The 22270-nt window shown below is 43.1% G+C and overlaps 1 protein-coding gene across 1 annotated transcript; it reads left to right on the forward strand.

The window, feature by feature from the left end:
• Nucleotides 1-6729: 6729 nt before the first annotated feature.
• Nucleotides 6730-15147, forward strand: LOC123046533 (villin-4). The gene is made up of 23 exons (XM_044469931.1): nucleotides 6730-6976; nucleotides 7266-7370; nucleotides 8037-8136; nucleotides 8290-8358; nucleotides 8474-8716; nucleotides 8795-8972; nucleotides 9049-9181; nucleotides 9327-9489; nucleotides 10201-10351; nucleotides 10443-10543; nucleotides 10830-10985; nucleotides 11211-11279; nucleotides 11347-11415; nucleotides 11500-11637; nucleotides 11721-11849; nucleotides 12292-12439; nucleotides 12552-12565; nucleotides 12647-12787; nucleotides 12875-13000; nucleotides 13177-13242; nucleotides 13994-14297; nucleotides 14395-14546; nucleotides 14635-15147. The coding sequence occupies exons 2-23, from the start codon at nucleotides 7315-7317 to the stop codon at nucleotides 14746-14748; spliced, it is 2820 nt and encodes a 939-aa protein (XP_044325866.1). The 5' UTR covers nucleotides 6730-6976; nucleotides 7266-7314; the 3' UTR covers nucleotides 14749-15147.
• The last annotated feature ends 7123 nt before the right edge of the window (nucleotides 15148-22270 follow it).

The following is a 22270-nucleotide window of genomic DNA, read 5'->3' on the forward strand; positions in this document are numbered from 1 at the left end:
AACACCAAGACTCCATGGGTGTTAGAATCATTACTATGTAATCTAGATTATTGACTCTAGTGCAAGTGGGAGACTGAAGGAAATATGCCCTAGAGGCAATAATAAAGTTATTATTTATTTCCTCATATCATGATAAATGTTTATTATTCATGCTAGAATTGTATTAACTGGAAACATGATACATGTGTGAATACATAGACAAACATATAGTCACTAGTATGCCTCTACTTGACTAGCTCATTAATCAAAGATGGTTATGTTTCCTAACCATAGACATGTGTTGTCATTTGATTAATGGGATCACATCATTAGGAGAATGATGTGATTAACATGACCCAATCCATTAGCCTAGCACTTGATCGTTTAGTATATTGCTATTGCTTTCTTCATGACTTATACATGTTCCTGTAACTATGAGATTATGCAACTCCCGTTTACCGGAGGAACACTTTGGGTACTACCAAACGTCACAACGTAACTGGGTGATTATAAAGGAGTACTACAGGTGTCTCCGAAGGTACATGTTGAGTTGGCGTATTTCGAGATTAGGTTTTGTCACTCCGATTGTCGGAGAGGTATCTCTGGGCCCTCTCAGTAATGCACATCACTATAAGCCTTGCAAGCAATGTAACCAATGAGTTGGTTACAGGATGATGCATTACGTAACGAGTAAAGAGACTTGCCGGTAACAAGATTGAACTAGGTATTGGATACCGACGATCAAATCTCGGGCAAGTAACATACCGATGACAAAGGGAACAACGTATGTTGTTATGCGGTTTGACCGATAAAGATATTCGTAGAATATGTAGGAACCAATATGGGCATCCAGGTTCCGCTATTGGTTATTGACCGAGAATAGTTCTAGGTCATGTCTACATAGTTCTCGAACCCGTAGGGTCCGCACGCTTAACGTTACAATGACAGTTTTATTATGAGTTTATAAGTTTTGATGTACCGAAGTTTGTTCGGAGTCCCGGATGTGATCACGGACATAACGAGGAGTCTCGAAATGGTCGAGACATAAAGATTGACATATTGGACGACTATATTCGGACACCGGAAGTGTTCCGGGTGATTTCGGAGAAAACCGGAGTGCCGGAGGGTTACCAGAACCCCCCCGGGAGAGTTAATGGGCCACATGGGCCTTGGTGGGAAGAGAGAGGGGCGGCCAGGGTGGGCCACGCGCCACCTCTCCCTCTGGTACGAATTGGACTAGGAGGGGGGCGGCGTCCCCCTCTTTCCTTCCCCCTCTCCCCCTTCCTTGGAGTCCTACTCCTACTAGGAGGAGGACTCCTCCTCCTTGGCGCGCCCCAAGGGGCTGGCCGGCCTCCCCCCTTGCTCCTTTATATACGGGGGCAGGGGGGCACCCTAGGACACACAAGTTGATCTACAGATCGTTCCTTAGCCGTGTGCGGTGCCCCCCTCCACCATATTCCACCTCGGTCATATCGTCGCGGAGTTTAGGGGAAGCCCTGCGCCGGTAGAGCATCATCATCGTCACCATGCCGTCGTGTTGATGGAACTCATCCCCGAAGCTTTGCTGGATCGGAGCCCGAGGATCGTCATCGAGCTGAACGTGTGCTGAACTCGGAGGTGCCGTACGTTCGGTACTTGGATCGGTCGGATCGTGAAGACGTACGACTACATCAACCGCGTTGTCATAACGCTTCCGCTTACGGTCTACGAGGGTACGTGGACAACACTCTCCCCTCTCGTTGCTATGCCATCACCATGATCTTGCGTGTACGTAGGAAATTTTTTGAAATTACTACGTTCCCCAACAGTCACCGGTACCCGTCAAATTGCTCGGGGCGATCTCCACAACCTAATTGGAGACCCCGACGCTTGCCCGGAGCTTTACACCATAATGATTGAGCTCCGAACACCACCAACCGTCTAGGGCACCAAGGCACCCAAGAGGAACAAGCTCTAGGGTGCCCAAACACCCAAGAGTAATAAGCTTCTCAAACTTCACTTCCACGTATCACCGTGGAGAACTCAAACCAATGCACCAAATGCAATGGCAAGGGCACACGGAGTACCCAAGTCCTTCTCTCCCAAAGCCCACGAAAGCAACTAATGCTAGGGAGGAAAATGAGAGGAAGAACAAAAGAAGAACACGAAGAACTCCAATATCTAGATCCAAGGGGTTCCCCTCACTTAGAGGAGAAAGTGATTGGTGGAAACGTGGATCTAGATCTCCTCTCTTTTTTCCCTCAAGAACTAGCAAGAATCCATGGAGGGATTGAGAGTTAGCAAGCTCGAAGAAGGTCAACAATGGGGGAAGAACATGAGCTCAAAGGATTAGGTTCATTGGGGAAGAAGACCCCCTTTTATAGGACCTCCCGAATCCAACCGTTATGTGCTCAGGTCGTGCACAAGCGGTACTACCGCTTGGAGGAGCGGTACTACCGCTTAGCACGGTCAAAACAGCCCAAACGAGAGAGAAAACACGAGATTTTGGTCCGGGGCGGTATTACCGCTTAGGAGCCACGGTAGTACTGCACTGGAGCGGTACTACCGCTCAGGAGCAGCGGTAGTACAGTAAAAAAATTACATCCGCTCTAGTCGCGGTAGTACCGCTGCAGCCTTTACCAAAACAGCCACAACTTTTGCAAACGGACTCCGAATTCAATGAAACCAAGTTTGTTGGAAAGCTAACGACATGGGCTAACACAATATTGATAGAAATATCAAGAATAAGCAAATGAGAAAAGTCCCATAAGAAAATGGTGAGAACCCTTCATCGGATAAGACCGGTAAAACCTCCAACACCGAAAACATCATAGAAGACGCATGCGAACTCCGTTTTCGATGAACTCAAGCTTGTCATCAAGATGACCAAGAGATCTAAGACTCACAAAGATAACCAAACAAGAACCAAGAAACATGATTCAAGGATGCAATGGTTTGAGCTCTCTACTAACGATACGATCAAGCTACCAACTTGAGAGCCCCCCTTGATAGTACGGCAAACGATCCTATAACTCGGTCTCCCAACTACCACCACAAGACCGGTAAAATAGAAAACCTATCAAGGGAAAACCTTTGCCTTGCACATGGTCCACTTGAGCTAGATGAAGACGATCTTGACTCCCTCAAGTTGGACCACCTTTCTTGATTGTGTTGGCTCGATGAAGATTAGATGATTGCTCCCCCATAGTTCACTATGGGTGAGCCACTCTTCGGCACATCTTCACAAGTCCATTGACACCACAATGGATGGCAAGATTCAAGCACTTGATCTCTTCGTGATGCTCCCCTTGAACTTGCACACGGTAATCTTGATGACGATCACCACTTGATGTCATCCTTTCCATGGGTTGTATGATATCTTCCTCTTGACGCAAGCCCATGGATACGTACCTAACCCCACATACAACTCTCACATAGACCATGGGTTAGTACATAAAGTGTAATGGACAATGCTTACCATACCATGGAATCACTTGATCCCTCTCGGTACATCTTCTATGCTTTGTGAGTTGATCAACTTGATTCACTCTTGACTTAGTCTTGATCAACCTTGAATCTTTGCAACTCTCTTCATTTGGATGATGTCTTGAAGGTAAACATGAATGATCACACAACCTTCTTCTTCAAGACATGCTTGCAATAAGCTCAACACTCGCATGACCAATCTTTGGATAACTCCTTAATAGCTCCTTGGTCAACTCAAAAACTCCTTGAAACCAACACATGGACTTCAAGAAAATCCTATGGACAAATCCTTCAAATAAAACTCAAGACAACTATTAGTCCATAGAGATTGTCATCAATTACCAAAACCAAACATGGGGGCACCGCATGTTCTTTCATCGCTGATGGTTGTGGTAGACGCGCGAGTACTTCATCAAACTTGGCATCCAACTTGGTGTCAATTGTCTTCTCAATGTCATCAATCCTCTCCAGTGCGTTTCCAAAGCTGGCCATCACGTCTTCCACCTGTTGACCTAACATTTGCTGAAATTTATCATGAAGCTCTTTCTTCGTCATGTTCTCCCAGTCAATCTCGTCGGCTTGTGATTCTGCCATGGTTAGCAACAATAGACACACACAAGAATATGATCCTACGGACTACTAGAAATTGGAAGTGGTGGGGTGTCACAAATCCGCCAAGCAAATCTCAAATTCTTACCAGTTCTTACCCAACAGTAGGTGGTGATCGGCAACCGTTGTAGTCAAAACTCTCAAAGCTTGGATAGAGCGATTACCAGGGAGAGTCAAACGCACTACGTAGATGTATATGGAGCTGGGAAGGCTTATGATATGGTAGCAAAAAGGGTCATCAATAATCAATTGAAAGATGCAAAGTTGAATAAACGCTCAACGACGGTATTGTATTGGTCCTAGGCTAGACCGTGCTAGAGACGCGAGCCTAGAACACAAACAAAATCATGGCGCAACACATAATCAAGGGAGGAGCACACTCTGATTTTTTTTCACATTTTTGCACTTTTTTTCCTCTCTTTTTTTGCTTCACAACAATTTTTTTCCGAAAAAGTCTACAAACGGTCTAAAAACTGCCTAGCCAGAATTTTCCAGACTTAGTTTTTTTTGAGTTTGGAACTTTTTTTGACTGCGGGTAGCACAGAAGTTGCGGAGTCCGACTTGCTCACGACTCGTAGTATCGCGTGATCTGGAACTCAAAAATAAAGGAACAAATATTGGACTCGGACTGGTGGCGGAGATGAATCTAGTGAAACTCGGACTGGTGATGATGATATATGATGGGCGGTTGAGCACGGACTGGTGGCAAATCTATGGTGGAGGTGGACTCGGATTGGCGTGATGGTGACCTGATGGATGTATATGACTCGGATTGGTGGCGGATATGCGGTGGATGTATATGGACTCGGATTGGCAGCGGATATTTGGTGAAGGTATATGGCGGTGGCGATGACGATGGTGTGGCGGCGACGTGAAAACTTGTGACCAGAACTCGAAACTCTAAGGTAACTAGATGCTAAGACCAGCAACTCGACACGACAATGCAACCGCAAATTCAACAAAGCAAAACACTAAAAAGATTATGCAAAGGCTCAGATTGGTTCGGATATGATGAACTAACCCTATTTTTTTGTCTTTTTCGTGGACTGTAGGTATGAAGAACAGACTCGATCTAAACTATAAAAAACTTGAAAATCTCATCGAGCAGCCTAGAAATCTGATACCACTTGATAGAGGCAAAGGTGTCGCGATGTTTCGATGAGATGGTGGCTATCATTTTGTGTGGGAGTCAACCTTGACGATCCGACTACAAACGTGCAAGACATCACGCCTTAGAAATCGCTAAACCAATTTTCGAGGGGTTATTGACCACGCCGGAGCACGATCAACCTGACCATGAGGGTCTGTTTTTCTGCGAGCAAACGAAGAACAATCAAGAAACTGAGATTACAATCTGGATATTGCGAATATAAGAGGAAAGCTTTATTAATGAAGGTAGGGTTCTGTGACGCCTTTGTCTGGTCGTTGAACACAAACGAAGTATGCGAAGTTGCAGCTATGGCGAACTTTTAATCAAAACAAAACCCAAAGTCTAAACGGTGCCCTAAGAGCTATATATTTGGAGGAAGAGGGGAATTTCGTGGCCCTTGGGGGAGGGGTCCGAAACTAACCCTGTCTCTTGTTTCCCCACACATACGGACTCTAAAAATAGCCTATACTTATGTATTTCGAAAATACATGGGCCTGGCCTAATAATAAGGAGACACATCACCTTGAATAGCCTCTGGACGAAATTTATGAAGTGACATCTTGTATATTTCGCCCAAGGCTTCATGCACTCATTATGGTGGCTTCAAAGTCCCGAAATCATCACTTATAACTCTGTTCTTGTTCCCCTTGCGCATGTCACCATCTGGTCTTGCTCCAGTGTTCTTCCCTCTTATCCATGCCATGCCCTTCATTTGTAAGCAAAACAAATGTATCCAATTTAGGCAGCATCATATTCTCATGAACATTAGAATCATTACCAAGAAATGTGCCCGAGCTCTTGGAATTGGTCCAGTATTTGTAGCAGTAGGGGTTGTGGGTGTAACCATGGTATTGATGTCCTTATCAATATTGAAGTCGCCACACCAATAGACAACCATAAGCTCTTCTTGAAAGACACACAAACTGCCAAGATCTGAAGTGAACCAACGGATTTGGGGACACAAACTCTCACAGGCCATTCGTCAGCGCCGGATCGGAAGTAGTCGAAGTAGGGAGAGACCGAAGAGATCTTATTTCAACACGCCATTGTCGCCACCACCTCGTCGATGTCGCCGGAGAAGCAAAACCTACAAAAAAAGAGAGAGATGGATGGACCCCGGCTGCTGGACAGAGAACAAAAGGCGGTGCGAAAGCTGCGGTGACGCCTAGGGTTGGGAGGCGGCGGCTGTGTTCGAACGGAATGAATCACTTCAATCTCTTCTAACGATTTTTAATTCTTTGACCCAGTATAGATGAGAAGCGAGAGATAGACTCTTGGTACTAGAGCCGAGCAACGCTCTTGTGTCTCCTCGGGGCACAGGGGCATTACTCTCACCGTCTCCGGCGTATGTGTCATGTGATGTAACCTAAATCTGTACTTGCTGTTTTGTTTTCTATCAATGAAAAGATACACAAACTTTGCATATTTGCAAAAACGAAATATTTTAAAACGGAGGGATTTTTTTTTAAAAGGACAACTGGAATGACACATATAGCCGCCAGCTCAAATCTGATGGTAGTGGACCGCAAATCGCCGAGATGAGGACGAGACGAGCAAAAGGTGTTCCGCTGGAGGCCAGGCCAAGCCAACGAACGAACGGACTGGAAAAAAAGCTGAGCTTCCACAGTTTACCTCTTCCCCCTCCGGACCCGATCTCGGCGGATGGCCATTTACTTCGGCCCCTCTCCTTCTCCCCACGGATGGATGCTTCCCTCTCTCTCCACCCCCCAAATTCCCCAACCCCGTCGACAAGGCCAGCACGGGCGGCTTCAGGTGAGCGACTCTCTGAATCCATCCGTATTCTCCGTTTCTTCCCTCCTCATCGAATCAATGCGACCTCTCTGCGGATTAACATGGCCCGATTGCACGCATGGTTTCTTTTCGCTGATCGGCGTGGCGATTTGGGGTGTTATGGGCACGAAATTGTGCCCGCCTCTGTATATCGGGCTGCTGGGATTGGGTGGATTGCTGAATTCGGGGGCGCTTGCAGCGTCGCGGATTTTGGCGGCGAATGATTGGTTTTGTTAATAATATATAGTGGGTGATCATTTTTCTGTTGCAGAGTAACGCCAGCGCCCCTTTGATTCGAGGGTTCTTCGGCGACATCCATCATGTCTATTTCTATGAAGAATTTGGATCCGGCTTTCCGCGGGGCTGGACAGAAGGAGTATCCTTTTCATTCATGGCTTCAATCATCGCTATTTCTACGAATTTTCGTGGCTTGGATATTGGATTATCCTCCGGGACGGGGAAAAGAAAAAATGGTTTAGGTCTTCTATCATGGGATAGAACTGTTGGTAACAGTAAAGTTGTTGAGCACCTCCTAGGCATTTCTGATGATTCTTCAGTAACCTGCTTTAAGTGCTGGATTAAAATTACAGGGGGTCGCTTAGGCATTTATATTTCGAATATGAAATATGTGCACAACAAGTAATGCTTATTTAAATATCTTCGGGGTTTGCCACAAGTCATAGTTCTTTTATTGTTAAAACGTTACAAGCCTACGAAACGCTAACACACAATTCAGTTATTACCATCTAGCAACATGAATGATTTGACCTATCATGTACCAGTGCTCATTGTTTAGTAGGAAAAAAGGCATTTTGTATAAGCTTTTCTGAATATGAAGATGCACAAGCTTTTCTGTATTACACGGAAGAAGTAAAAAAATGGTGGTACCCTGTATTGGACGTTCAGTAAACAAAACATTATGGATGATGAATCTTGCAAAGATCAAGCAAACTGTAGTGAATAAATGTGACAAGGGATGCAGATTTTTCCTTTCAAATTTCCTTTGTTTTATCTATCATAGTACTCCTTAATCACGATTCAGCGGTTTGGAAATATGGCGTATTGAAAATTTCAAGCCAATTCCTGTACCGACATCTTCATATGGTAAATTTTACATGGGTGATTCATATATCATACTAAAGGTACGGACGTATTTATGCCTGGTTATGCATGCATTTTTCATTTGGAACATTGTCGCTGTATAATTGCAAAAGTTCACAATACACTTATTTCATCGGATGTTCAGTTTGTATATGCCTCGAATTCAGCTCTCATGTTCTTTTCTCTCCCTACAGACATCAGCCTTGAAAAAGGGTTCCTTCCGCCATGACATCCATTATTGGCTTGGTAAAGATACTAGTCAGGTATATTCTCAAATTATTTGGCAATGCACACTTGATTTAGCTATTCTGAGCTGCTGCTACCCAGGCTTTGTGTCACCTAATAATTCACCAACTTGCTTAATATTTCTCCACGAAGGATGAAGCTGGAACTGCTGCGATTTTAACTGTGGAGCTTGATGCTGCCCTTGGAGGGCGTGCTGTCCAGTACCGGGAATTGCAAGGCAATGAAACTGAAAAGTTACTCTCATATTTTAGACCATGCATCATGCCACAGCCAGGAGGGATAGCTTCTGGGTTCAATCACGTAGAAGTCAATGAGCAGGAGCACGTTACTCGGTTATATGTGTGCAGAGGAAAGCATGTTGTTCATGTTAAGGAGGTAAGCTATCTAAATCACTGTCCTTTTCTGTTTATGGCCAGTTCATTTCTTGATTGTGCTGGCTACTTCATGAACCAGGTTCCTTTTGCTCGTTCTTCCCTCAACCACGATGACATATTTATTTTGGATACCAAGTCCAAAATTTTCCAATTCAATGGCTCCAACTCATGTATTCAAGAGAGAGCAAAAGCTCTTGAAGTTGTGCAGTATATCAAAGATACTTTCCATGAGGGGAAGTGTGAAGTCGCAGCTGTTGGTAAGTAACTCTGATAATATGCCTTGACTATTTCAAATCATGGTTACAAGATCTGACAAGTGGGAATCCTCTGTAGAGGATGGAAAGTTGATGGCTGATGCGGAAGCTGGTGAATTTTGGGCTCTGTTTGGTGGCTTTGCTCCTCTTCCGAGGAAGATACGTTCAGAGGAGACTGGGGAAGACATGGAAGCTGCGGCGAAATTGCTATGGTAATTAATTACCATTAAATACCCATAGCACATGAGCATCAGTAGTCAATAAGAGTAATTTGCTATTGACATCTCATCCATGAGTATGAGATATATTAACTCTTGAAAATGTCGAACTGAATAGCCGATTTTTGTGACTTCTCAGTTTTAATCAAGGACAGCTGGAGCCTATTAGTTTTGAATCCTTGACGCACGATTTGCTTGAGACAAACAAATGCTACTTGTTAGATTGTGGTGGTGAAATGTATGTTTGGATGGGCAGAAGTACTTCTTTGCAACAGAGGAAAGGTGCAAGTGAAGCTGCCGAGGTAATTTGTATGCCTAGATTGATTCTACTTATTAAATACATCTATGCAAAAATATTATACAAGCCTGAAGGCTCTGCTGATTAGAATGTGATTTTTTTTTCACTAACTGGGAACATGACAGTGACCTGTTGGTCGGGGGAGGCTGCTTAACCTCCTCACCCACCTGGGTTGAGTTCTAGGAACTTTGGAGTGCATGTCTCCTTGAGAGCTCTTGAGTCTTGACATTCTTTGAATATGAATACTCTCACTTGCTAGCTGATACTGTAATACATCAAGTTGATTCCCATCAGTCAAATATAGTTCTGCAGAGAAGTATGATCATATTCTGGAGATACTTGGATGCATTAATACATGCTCTTTCTGAATGTTTACTTATTTCCGTCACAGAATGAAAAACAATACATTTTATACTCAACTGATTTTAGAAAAGGTACCACTTTTGTGAAATACTCCCTCCGTTCCTAAATATAAGTCTTTGTAGAGATTGCACTATGAACCACATACGGATGTATATAGATGCATTTTGAGTGTAGATTCACCCGTTTTGCTCCGTATGTAGTCCATAGTGAAATCTCTATAAAGACTTACATTTAGGAACGGAGGAAGTATTATATAGCATTCGCTGGAAATATTTTTGTAATCCTAAATCAGAGCATGCTCATGTTTTAAACTTGTGTTGCTGCGTGCTCAGTATGCTTTACTTTTGTACAGAAATTGCTCACTGATGATAGCCGAACAAAATCACATGTTATGAAAATGATAGAGGGATACGAAACAGTAGCGTTCAAGTCAAAATTTAATGAGTGGCCACCAACTCCTGATTTGAAATTGTCATCTGAGGATGGAAGAGGCAAAGTTGCAGGTAATACTCTACAAATTATCAGTTTCGGTACAGTGGATTGCTAAAATGTTCTCTAAACCGCTCATATTTATCTATTATTTTCTTCGTACAGCTCTCCTAAAAAATCAAGGATTAGATGTCAAGGGCTTGATGAAAAGTGCACCTGAAACAGAAGAACCCGAGCCTTACATTGACTGCACTGGTAATTTACAGGTATTCTTTTCGATGACTTCTTATGGATTTGTATTGTATGAGTAATGGTCACTGGTAGTCTGTCTTGTGCATACACATTTTAAGGTGCTAGTCTGATAGGTATCTTTGAATAGTCCACATACAAATTAGTCATCTTGTAACTCCCTAAACTCAGCCATGCCATCGGTATGCACTCATTTATCTTTAGTGCTCCCATCCAACAAAAAATTCTTTGCATAACAGCATACGTCCATTTTATCTTGGTCCATGTTTGATGGTGGTTTTGTATTCTACATCTTGACATCAGGTCTGGCGTGTAAATGGAAATGCCAAGACTCTTCTGGCATCAGCTGAACAATCAAAATTTTACACCGGAGATTGCTACATTTTTCAATACACATATACTGGAGAGGACAAAGAGGAATGTCTTATTGGAACATGGTTTGGGAATAAGAGTGTTGAGGTACTATCTATTCGCAAAACCAAATCCAGATACGAGTTTGGAATTAATATGCATATTTATATCTGTTCTGAATTTGTTAGCTTAAAGTAACTGAAGATTAGCAATCATAAGATGCTAGCCGTTTCCTATTTTCCATTGACAAGAACAGATTTCTGGACAAATACTTGTGTATCTGCCTATGTTAAATGTGAGTTTGTGCATTCGAATGATCTTAATTGCTTTCAGGAGGAGAGGGCGTCGGCAATTAAACTGGCTAGCAAGATGGTTCAGGCTGCAAAATTCCAGGCTACCATGGTAACCCATTATTTTTTCATATGTGAATCTAGTTTCCACTCTCTAATTTGTTCTTATTTGTGTGCAGGCTCGTCTTTATGAAGGGAAAGAACCAATTCAGTTCTTTGTCATATTTCAAAGTCTCCAAGTGTTTAAGGTTTGCTTCTGACAGACTGACGTTGTTAGATAGATAATTCGAGTTGAACGTAACATCTATTTTCTCGCTGAATTTTGAATGTAGGGTGGTCTTAGCTCTGGATACAAGAACTTCATTGCTGAAAGTGGTCTGGATGATGATAGTTACTCTGAAGCTGGGCTCGCGCTATTCCGGATTCAAGGCTCGGGATCAGAGAACATGCAAGCAATTCAAGTTGATGCAGTAAGTTCATAATCATAAATTTGTTTGTAACTAAGATTGTATCTTTCATATCATCTGCTTCATCTCTACCATCTTTTCACTAGGTGGCTTCATCATTAAATTCGTCATATTGTTACATTCTACATGATGGAAACAGTGTGTTCACATGGATTGGGAACCTTACGACCTCGCTGGATCACGAGTTGGTTGAGAGGCAGCTAGATGCAATTAAGGTATGCCCTAGGCGATTTTTTTTTTGTATTTATCTAACTTTCCTCATGCTTGGTACATTGGTTTATGTCTGCAGTAGTTGTAGTTTTAGTATTTGAGCTCATTAGCCTTGAAGGAACAATAGAGGCATAAGATGAGCTCTCATTCACATTATATAGTATATATTCTCTAATTGCCATGGAAAAGGAAAATAGAAGTGCCCATGAGAGTAATTGGCTCCTATTAATAATGTTTATTATCATGATCTATTTAATTCTAATAACCATCTGTGGTTATCTGATAGTTTTAGTCATGCTGTTTGGTTATCACCATTGTCATCACCATCCTTGCTATCTTGGTTGATTTATTAAAATATTGTTCGATTATGCTCTGAAATAGCTTTGACTTTGGTTTGCCATCCATTGGCTTACGTTTTAATTTGTGCTTCCCTTTTTGGTTATACAGTCAGATCTGCCATCCAGGTCACTAAAGGAGGGCAGAGAAACTGATAAATTCTGGGAATTACTGGGTGATAAATTGAAGTATTCGAACAAAAAAATAGAAAGAGAGCAAGAAAGTGACCCTCATCTTTTCTCATGTATCTTATCCAAAGGTAGTCACAAACAAGTCACTCTATGATGTCTTGCTCAGTAGAGTTTACATTCCAACATGTACTGACACTTCTGTTTTTGCCGTGCCAATAATATTGCTATTGGGGGTTCAAGATGGGAACTTGAAGGTAAGAAAAATTGCAATGTGAAGGTTTTATACCTGAGAATGCTATCCATTTGCATGTCTAACGCCAATTCTACTTGAACAGGTCAAAGAAATACATCACTTTACTCAGGATGATCTGATGGCAGAGGATGTTTTTGTTCTAGATTGTCACTCATACATATTTGTTTGGGTCGGGCAGGAGGTTGATGCTAAAGTGAAAACACAAGCCATGGATATTGGAGAGGTAATAACAAAATCCTGCATGCTATAATTAGAAATTACATTTCCTATTTGCTCTCTTACTTCCATTTTCTCACTGCAACTGTGCCAGAAATTTCTTGTGCGTGATTTCCTGATGAAAAATCTCTCACGAGAAACAACGATTTTCACTGTTTCGGAAGGAAGTGAGCCTCAAATTTTTACGAGGTTCTTCACCTGGGACTCCGCAAAATCTTTGGTATGTTTTTCTTTTTTTGTGAGGGTGGTTGTTAGTTGGTATATAAATTGTATGCGCTTGCTGTGAAATTAACAGCATTTACTGTTTTATATGATTGCACGGTCACCTAATCATCCCTTAATCCTTATTTAGTTATAGAATAAAATGCATCACAATAACTCTTGTTTTTGTTACAGATGCATGGCAGTTCATACCAAAGGAGGCTCGCCATTTTGAAGGGTGGAGCAGCTAAATTGCTTGATGTAAGTCTTAATCTAGTCATCTTCCAGTTCTCGGCGGAAATCTTAGGTTCCATTGCTTGTAAATGATACTTATAGTCTGTCCTTTCTTTGCTTTCTTAGTGGCTGGTTGAGTCTCTTGATGTTTTATGATGTACTCCCTCCGTAAAGAAATATAAGAGCGTTTAGATCACTGCTTTAGTGATCTAAACGCTCTTATATTTCTTTACAGAGGGAGTATTTGCGGTTACTGGTGCTGAAGTGTGCATATATGCATGTGACCACTGACTAATCATCAACGGTCAAGTCGTATGAATGAGCCCATTGTTCAGCATATTTGTAGAGCCACTTTGTCATCTACATGAACGAGCCTAAACACAATACTGCGCATTATAGTTTGAAAGAGAACTGAGCATCGCTTAGTTGGATGCCTGTCCTCGCTCAGCCCACCCAGGGTCGATGCCTGGCCTCCCTGCGTTCTTGGTTGTTTGTTCTAAATAAAAATGCCACAGCTGGGTAGTGCCTGGTGGCGAGTTTATTATTTTACTTTGAAATAAGGAGTACGAACTGGGTAACAATAACCCTTCAGTGGATAACTGTTTTTTGTCTTGTTCAATTACATTGGCACTGATCATTACAGTTTAACTTTTGGTCATGTATGGTGGCACTAGTATCTTTCAACTACATTCTAAGTAGCATGCGACTTGGTATTATTTTGTTTTACTGATAAATTGCTTTAACGACCCTCTGAAAAACATCTCTACTCTGTCGTCAGAAACCAAAACGCCGAACACCAGCAGTTTCAGGAAGAAGTGCAGCACAAGATAAAGCTCAGCGCTCAAGAAGCATGTCCACCAGCCCAGAGTGCCACCGTATTCGAGGCAGATCTCCGGCCTTTGCAGCATTAACTTCTGCCTTTGAGAAACCTAGTACCAGGAATCTTTCCACCCCTCCACCTGCTGTTAAAAAGCTTTTCCCTAAATCAACCGGACCTGATACGTCGAAAGAGGCAGCTATCAGTGAGCTCACCAGTTCTTTGGAGGGTCCCTTGAAAAGAACAATACCGAAGTCAGTAAAAGGTATTGTGCAATACAACTGCTTAGACTTTGTGATGCCAATTGTGATAGGACCTCTTTTGCCTTACATATCTCCTTTCTGGATCTTTGCAAAATTAAGCGGGCCAAGAGGCAGGGAAGGCAATACAGGAGGAAGATGGCGCAGGCGACGACGAGCCAGAGGATGACGAGGGGCGTACAGTCTTCCCGTACGAACGCCTGGTAACCACATCCGAGGATCCTGCGCCCGACATCGACATCACCCAGCGAGAGGTGATTGATGAACTGTTCCTCTTCCACTCCCCACCCCTTCGTGTACTGCTACCTGACATGTGCTGCTGCTTCTGTAAACTGAATACAGATCTACTTATCGGCGGCCGAGTTCCGCGAGAAGATCGGCATGAAAAGGACAGCGTTCTACAAGCTCCCCAAGTGGAAGCAGAACAAGCTGAAATCTGCAGTGCAGCTCTTTTAGCCCCGTCGAATGCCGACCAATTTTGCGGGTTCTTCTCTTCACCTAGCTCGAGTCAATTGTTTTCCTAGGCTCTACTTCTTCCAGTAAATATAGGTCTTTGAGGGGTGTTCTTCTCTACTGAACCAGAGCTCAGGCAGGTTCTTTCTGTTGTGGGGCTCAGCGTTTTTGTATTCTTTTTATTTTTTTTATATAAGGTTGGTCGTTTGTGTGCCTGCCGGGCAGCAGAGATAAGCATGATTGAAATGAGTTGTAGCCTGGCGCGTCAGAGGTTCAGGTGCAATACAACGGCGCCAAAGCATATATGTACAGCAGACTGTTGAACCTGCTCAGTCGCCAAATTCGTTTTGTTTATTGCATCAATATAAAGCTTTATTGCGTGGGTAGCTGCCATTAAATCCATCTATGGTTAACTCCTGCTCCATCTGTGGTATTTGGGCCGTTGGATTGGAAAACGATGGACAAGACGCACACTTTGTAGAAGTAACCATGTATTCATCAAAGCCAATCTGTGCTCCGATTTCCGCTACAGTTTCATTGCTGTTTCTGTGTTTCAAGTTGCTCATGCACAACATTTCAATTTAAGTGTGGCTTTCAAATTTTTTTTTTTGTAAGGTTCACAAAGATTAGTTGAGTCTTAATTTAGGATTCGGTTATTCATTATATGTCCCCTCTTATTGATGCTTAGCTGAAATTTAGCTGAGGTTCGAAAAAAAGGATCAAGTGAGGGTTCAACTATTCATTGTGCTTTCTCCTCGTTGTCGTCGTCATTTCAATGATGTTTCCCACAACTAGTGAGATTTCAAATAAGTTTCAAAGTCTAAGGCGAGGTTTGACAGAAACTCGGTAAAACTCAAACCACAATTTTACCATAGTGAAACCCATATGAATCCGAGAAATCATCAAGCAATCCTGAAACCTAGTGAAACACAATTTGAAACTCCATGAAGAAATGTGTGGTTTTAGAAAATTTCATAGTTGTCAATCAAGTTGCAAAAAAGTGAATATTTCAAACTTCGAAAACATATGTGGCATTGGTGTTGTTTCGAAGATGATGGTCAAAATGGATTGAAATTGGACATTCGGTTCAAATTTTATGACTTTTTTGTTTGGCCAATACAAAATAATACATTTATTGATGGGATAGTGAGGTGCGTTCCACGGTTGCTTTTGATGAAATAGAAGGTCTATTTTGAAAATGTGCGCTACTAATACTCTAGCCTCATCACAGCCCTCTATATTTTGTCCAATTGCTCAAATGCCATGGGTGAGGAGTAGTCCTGGCCATGGGAAGCCCGGCCCGACGCTGCCCCCGGGCCGGGCTCGGGCCCAGTTTTTGAGCCTGAAGGCTGGCCCGGTCCGGGCCCGGGCCCGTCGTTTTTGCAGTTTTCCGAAGGTCGGGCCGGGCCGGGCTCGGGCCCAGTTTTTGAGCCCGAAGGCTGGCCCGACGGGCTTTTAGGTGTTCGGGCCGGGCTCGGTCCTAGAAACACAGGCCCGATGGCCGGGCCGGGCCAGGCCCAGGCCTGGGTTTTTTGTGTCGGGCTTGGCTAGGCCCGGCCCAAAGCCCGGCCCGGTCCGAGGTTTGGCCAGGTATAGTGAGGAGTCCTCCATGGGCGAGCTCGATACACTATGTCCATCAGCCACACCTTTTGCTTTAGGTGCGCAGTGTCATCTCTATATGTATGATGACTATATAAATGGACAGAGTTGTGACACTTGAAATTTATGTACTGACATTAGGGGATAGTGTGGAGTTATGAGCGATGCCCCACAGGCTATAAACATAGGTACAACCCGTTGCCAAACTTCACTTGAGGCAACTTGGTTTTCCAGTGTTATAATTGGCAACAAGTCAATTTTGAGTGTAGATTGGGTTTAGCTCAACTCATAACTTAAAAAAGTGAGCGAGATGGATTCGACTCGGTCTACACAATGTAAAATTTGAGTTCAATGTGGTTTGTAATGTAAAATTTCTATGGTCCGCTTATTGTTGCACTTCACAAGGGCTGCGGTCTTACAAATGAGAGGCCTATGCAAGTACTCTCTCCGATCCATTTTTGTCCGCCCATAATTTTCCCCAAAAAATCTGCCATGGTCTGCACGGTTAGATCTTTTGTCTATTCTTTCCAAGAATGCCCCTCCACTTCTGCTTCCCTTCCATCGCATTGATTACGCCAGCTCGCTCGCCTCCTTTCTTACTCGTACGCTATGCCAGCCAGCACACATACCTCCTCCTCCACCTATATATTTGCCTTCTACGTCGGTCTCTCTCCTTCCAAGATCATCCTCATGGAAGATAACCTCTTGTGGGAAGACCGCCAGCCTCTGGAAGACTTCGAGATAGCACTAGCTCATCGCATGCATGCGTGTGAGGGCAATTTTGTCCACAAAGCATGCAGTGGAGCTTGTCTTGGTACGCGTGTCTCCTATACGCGAACAAAAAGGATTGAAGAGAGTACTTATTGCCTTAGGCCTCTTATTTGTATGACTAGCTTAGCATGCATGAAAGATATTCAAACTGGCATGGCAGGGCCAAGCAATATACGAGGGTAAAAGTGCAGGTCTTGATCAAACTAAGAAAACAAACTTTACGTAGTTCATACGAGTTGAGAAAATATTCCATGACGAGGGATTGGATTAGGAGCCTATGGGAAATATTGTATCTCTACTTATAGATGATGTAACCATTATTTCTAATTAATAAAGTGGTTGATGTTTTTCAAAAAAGGTAAGTACAATGTACTAAGCTACATCAACTACTTGTAGACCCAAGCAATGTGAAAGACATTTTTGTTCATGAAAGAATAAACGAACTACGCCAACGATTGAGAAAAACCGCTAGGTTAGGAATGTGCCTTAGCTTAGAGGCAATCATGTGATGAACTGATGATCAAGTTCAATGTGCCTTTGCTTAGAGGCAATCATGTTATGATCAAGTTCCTTGTATTCATGAGATATTAAACGCCAGCCCTTGAATATCATCTTAGGCATAGAATACATGATTAGTTTGCGAAACTCTATATTGTACCATGACATTACTCTAATATCCCTAGTTGTGGAGGCTATGGGGGGCACATATCCAAAGTGTAGCATGTCTATCAGCTGATGATCATGTTTGAAGGGTCACAGTGAAAGCACAAGTGCTCCCTGGGTGATTTTGGTAAATAATGTCAACATATCTCTTGTTGGACTAATATTTCTACCTAGTATATTTCAGATAAGTTCAACATTGGAGTGGCATGGACAAGAGGATGTGGAACCCCTTCAAGAGCTAAGGACAAACATTGGCAGTAGCTCAAGACTCTACATTTCCATTTTTAGTGATCCAAGATCACATTGAGTCCATAGGAAAGACAATACTATTAAAAGGGGATGAGGTGTTGCTTAATGGCTTGCTTGCTCAAAGTGCTTAGTGATATGCTCCAAAGCCCTCAACCACTTTCTTATATTCACATATGTCCTAAACCTAAAAGTCAAACTCGGCCCTACCGATTTGATCTATCCGGCGCCACCGAGTTCATCTAACATAGCCACTGCCAAACCCTAATCAGTCCGGTCTCACCGATGGGATCTCGGTCTCACCGAGATGGGCTTGCAAACTTCATATTGCCTGTTGCAACAATTTCGGTCCCACCGAGATTGTGCAATCGGTCCCACCGAGTTTGCTTGACCAATTCTCTGTTTGCTTATTACCAAAATCGGTCTCACCGAGATTGTGTAACTGGTCAAACCGAGTTGAGGTTTTACCCTAACCCTTGCACATCGGCCCCATCGAGTTGACCTTGTCGGTCTCACTGAAAAGCCTAACGTTCATATTTTGACCTGAGTCGGTCTAACCGAGTTTTACCGTTCGGTCTCACCGAGTTTGGGAATCTGTGTGTAACAGTTAGATTTTGTGTGGAGGCTATATATACCCCTCCACCCATTCTTTATTCGTGAAGAAAGCCATCAGAACGTTCCTACACTTCCACTACTCATTTTCTGAGAGAGAACCACCTACTCATGTGTTGAGACCAAGACATTCCATTCCAACCACAAGAATCTTGATCTCTAGCCTTCCCCAAGTTGCTTTCCACTCAAATATCTTTCCACCATAGCCAAATCTATGAGAGAGAGTTGAGTGTTGGGGAGACTATCATTTGAAGCACAAGAGCAAGGAGTTCATCATCAACACACCATCTATTACCTTTTGGAGAGTCGTGTCTCCTAGATTGGTTAGGTGTCTTTTGGGAGCCTCCGTCAAGATTGTGGAGTTGAACCAAGGAGTTTGTAAGGGCAAGGAGATCGCCTACGTCGTGAAGATCTACCCAAGTGAGGCAAGTCCTTCGTGGGTGATGGCCATGGTGGGATAGACAAGGTTGCTTCTTCGTGGACCCTTCGTGGGTGGAGCCCTCCGTGGACTCGTGCAACCGTTACCCTTTGTGGGTTGAAGTCTCCACCAACGTGGATGTACAATAGCACCACCTATCAGAACCACACCAAAAATCTCCGTGTCTCCAATTGCGTTTGCACATTCCAATCACATCCCTTTATTTTCTTACAAGTAGCATGCTTTACTTTCCGCTGCTCATATACTCTTGCCATGCTTGCTTGAATTGTATTATGAATGATTGAAATTGTGCTAATTTCCAACCTCAACTTGAAGAACTTAAAAACTGCTACGTTTACTTGTTGAGGGTCTAATCACCCTCCCCCCCTCTAGACACATCTTCTCGATCCTTTCAATTGGTATCAGAGCATTGGTCTTCATTACTTTGGTTTAATCACCATTGGAGGAAGATGGATGGGTCTTCGTTGGGGAGTATTAGATGTAGAGTGCCTATGCTTGATGGAGAGTTCTTTAGTGAGTGGAAAAATGAGATGCTTGGAATTTTTCATGAATATCACTTGAACAAGTATATTACTACTCCTTGTGAACCCCTTGTTGACCCCTTGCATCCTACCCATGATGAGACTCTTGACATGATTCACAATCTTAGAACTATCAATCTTATCACTAGAGGTTTGCCTAGAAATTTGATTGGACGCTTGCCAACTCTTGATTGTGCTTACACTATATGGAGATTTCTTGAGGAACGATTTCCAGACTATTCCTTGAAAAACTTAGATGAGATTATTCATAAGTCTATTGCTTTGAATAAGATGAATCCCAATGATCCTAAGTTTGGAGATGGTTTATTTGATCTTAATAATCTTATGCGTGCCAAAGGAGATGTTGGAATCATTAGCAATATCATTTTTGAAGCTATTAGAATTCATAGAGATGAACATTGTCAAAATCATATATCTAATGAATCCCTCTCTCTAGGAAATGATCATTTGCAAGACGATGTTGAACATGGATACTATGATGAGGATGATGATAATGACCTTGATCTTGAAGAGTCTATGAGACACTTTGGTCTTATGGCTAACCTTCGCAGTTACATGGCTGGAGGAAAGGAATGGGTCCTTGATAGTGGATGTAACGATCACATGACCGAAGACAAGGATATGTTTCTTGAGCTTGCTAAAAACGACGACCCTCGAAAGTGTGTCACTTTCGGTGATAACTCAAAGGGTAAGGTGGTTGGCCTCGGTAAGGTGGCCATCTCACATGACAGCTCCATACAAAATGTTATGATCGTTGAATCTCTTGGCTATAATCTACTTTCTGTATCTAGACTAGCTGACTTTGGGTTCAATGTCCTTTTTACTAAAGTAGATTGCCAAGTGTTTCGAAGAGATAATCATAAAATGGTCTTTACCGACATACGTAGAGGTGATCTATACATTGTTGATTTCACTAAAAAGGCTCAACCTAGAACTTGCTTAATTGCTAAATCTTCTAAAGGCTGGTTGTGGCATAGACGGTTAGGTCATGTGGGCATGCGAAATCTTGACAAGCTTATTAAAGGTGATCATATCCTTGGTGTTAAAGATGCTATATTTGATAAGGATAGACTTTGCAGTGCTTGCCAAGTAGGAAAACAGGTTGGAGGAAGTCATCCTGTGAAGAACATCATGACCACGAGAAGACCACTCGAACTACTTCACATGGATCTTTTCGGTCCCAATGCTTACAAGAGTCTCGGTGGTAACTCGTTTGGATTGGTCATTGTTGACGATTTTTCAAGATTTACGTGGGTATTCTTTCTTGATGACAAATCGAAGGTCCAAAAGATCTTCAAAAACTTTGCTGAAGGCCCAAAACCAATTTGAAGTGAAGATCAAGAAGGTTCGCAACGACAATGAAATGGAGTTCAAGAACGCCAATGTGGACACCTTTCTTGATGAAGAAGGGATTTCACATGAGTTCTCGGCTACGTACACACCTCAGCAAAATGGAGTTGTTGAGAGGAAGAACCGGACTCTCATCGAAATGGCGAGAATGATGCTTGATGAGTACAAGACGCCAAAACACTTTTGGGCAGAAGCGGTTGAGACAGCTTGTCACACAGTGAATTGTCTATATCTTCACAAGCTACTCGTCAAGACGACATACGAGCTTCTCACCGGTAACAAACCCCAAGTTGGATACTTTCGAGTATTCGGCTCAAAGTGTTACATTCTTGATAAGCATCGTCGTTTGAAATTTGCTCCTAAATCTCATGAAGGTTTCCTACTCGGTTATGGCTCAAACTCTCACACTTACCGTGTCTACAACAATTTCACTTGAAAGGTTGAAGAGATGGTAGACGTGAAGGTTGATGAATCTAACGACTCGCAAGTAGAGCAACTACCAATTGATGTAGGTGACAAAGATCCTTCGGAAGCAATTCAAGACTTATCTATTGGCAAGATTCGCCCAACGGAGGTGAAGGAGAGTACCTCGTCTGTCCAAGTGGAAGCCTCAACTTCACGCCAAGGTGAACCACAAGTTAACTTGGAGGCATCCACTAGTGGGACACATCAAGACGATGAGAAAGAGGATGTACAACAAGATGAACCTCGACGACCTCCTTCTCCACTACCACGGGAGAACAACAACGAAGAAAGACAAGAGGAAGAACAAGACAATGAAGAGGATGTTCCCACTACAAAAAAAGACACATCCGTGACATTTTGGGCCGAACAATTTTTTTTTCTGTCATACATATGACACTTCTATGACGATAATTGTGACAAAACCCGGTATCATCATAGATGTGGTGGGATCCTACTTCTATGACAAAAAATCATGACAGAAAATGGGCTTTTCGTCCTGGGCGGGCCGGAGACGCAGCTGCATGACATTCTTTGGGCCGTCCATGACGGAAAAAACCGTGGTAGAAGCGAGGGCGAGGAAAATTTCGGGGAGTTCCCAGTTACGGTGGGAGGTCGGGGGCCGAGCGATGCGTGTTTCTCTTGTACACATACGCGCGTGTGTGCAAGGCATTGGCTCTAACTGAACCCGAGCGAGGCGTTGGGCTCTAACTGAACCCGAGCGATTGCACTGCAGGCTACGCGTTACTGAACCCGAGCGGTTGATCGATGGCTGTTAACTGAACCCGATCGAGCGATTCCTTTGCTACTGCTGCTAACTGAAGCTGATCGATTGGATGAA

Source organism: Triticum aestivum, chromosome 2B, assembly GCF_018294505.1.
Source record: "Triticum aestivum cultivar Chinese Spring chromosome 2B, IWGSC CS RefSeq v2.1, whole genome shotgun sequence".
In the NCBI taxonomy this organism is placed as follows: domain Eukaryota; kingdom Viridiplantae; phylum Streptophyta; class Magnoliopsida; order Poales; family Poaceae; genus Triticum; species Triticum aestivum.

Bases quoted from the DNA above. Each gene is read 5' to 3' on its own strand.
- LOC123046533 (XM_044469931.1), top strand. From the start codon at position 7,315: ATGTCTATTTCTATGAAGAATTTGGATCCGGCTTTCCGCGGGGCTGGA. The intron at 8,359-8,473 runs GTATATTCTCAA...TTCTCCACGAAG, and splicing joins TTGGTAAAGATACTAGTCAG to GATGAAGCTGGAACTGCTGC. The intron at 8,973-9,048 runs GTAAGTAACTCT...AATCCTCTGTAG, and splicing joins GTGTGAAGTCGCAGCTGTTG to AGGATGGAAAGTTGATGGCT.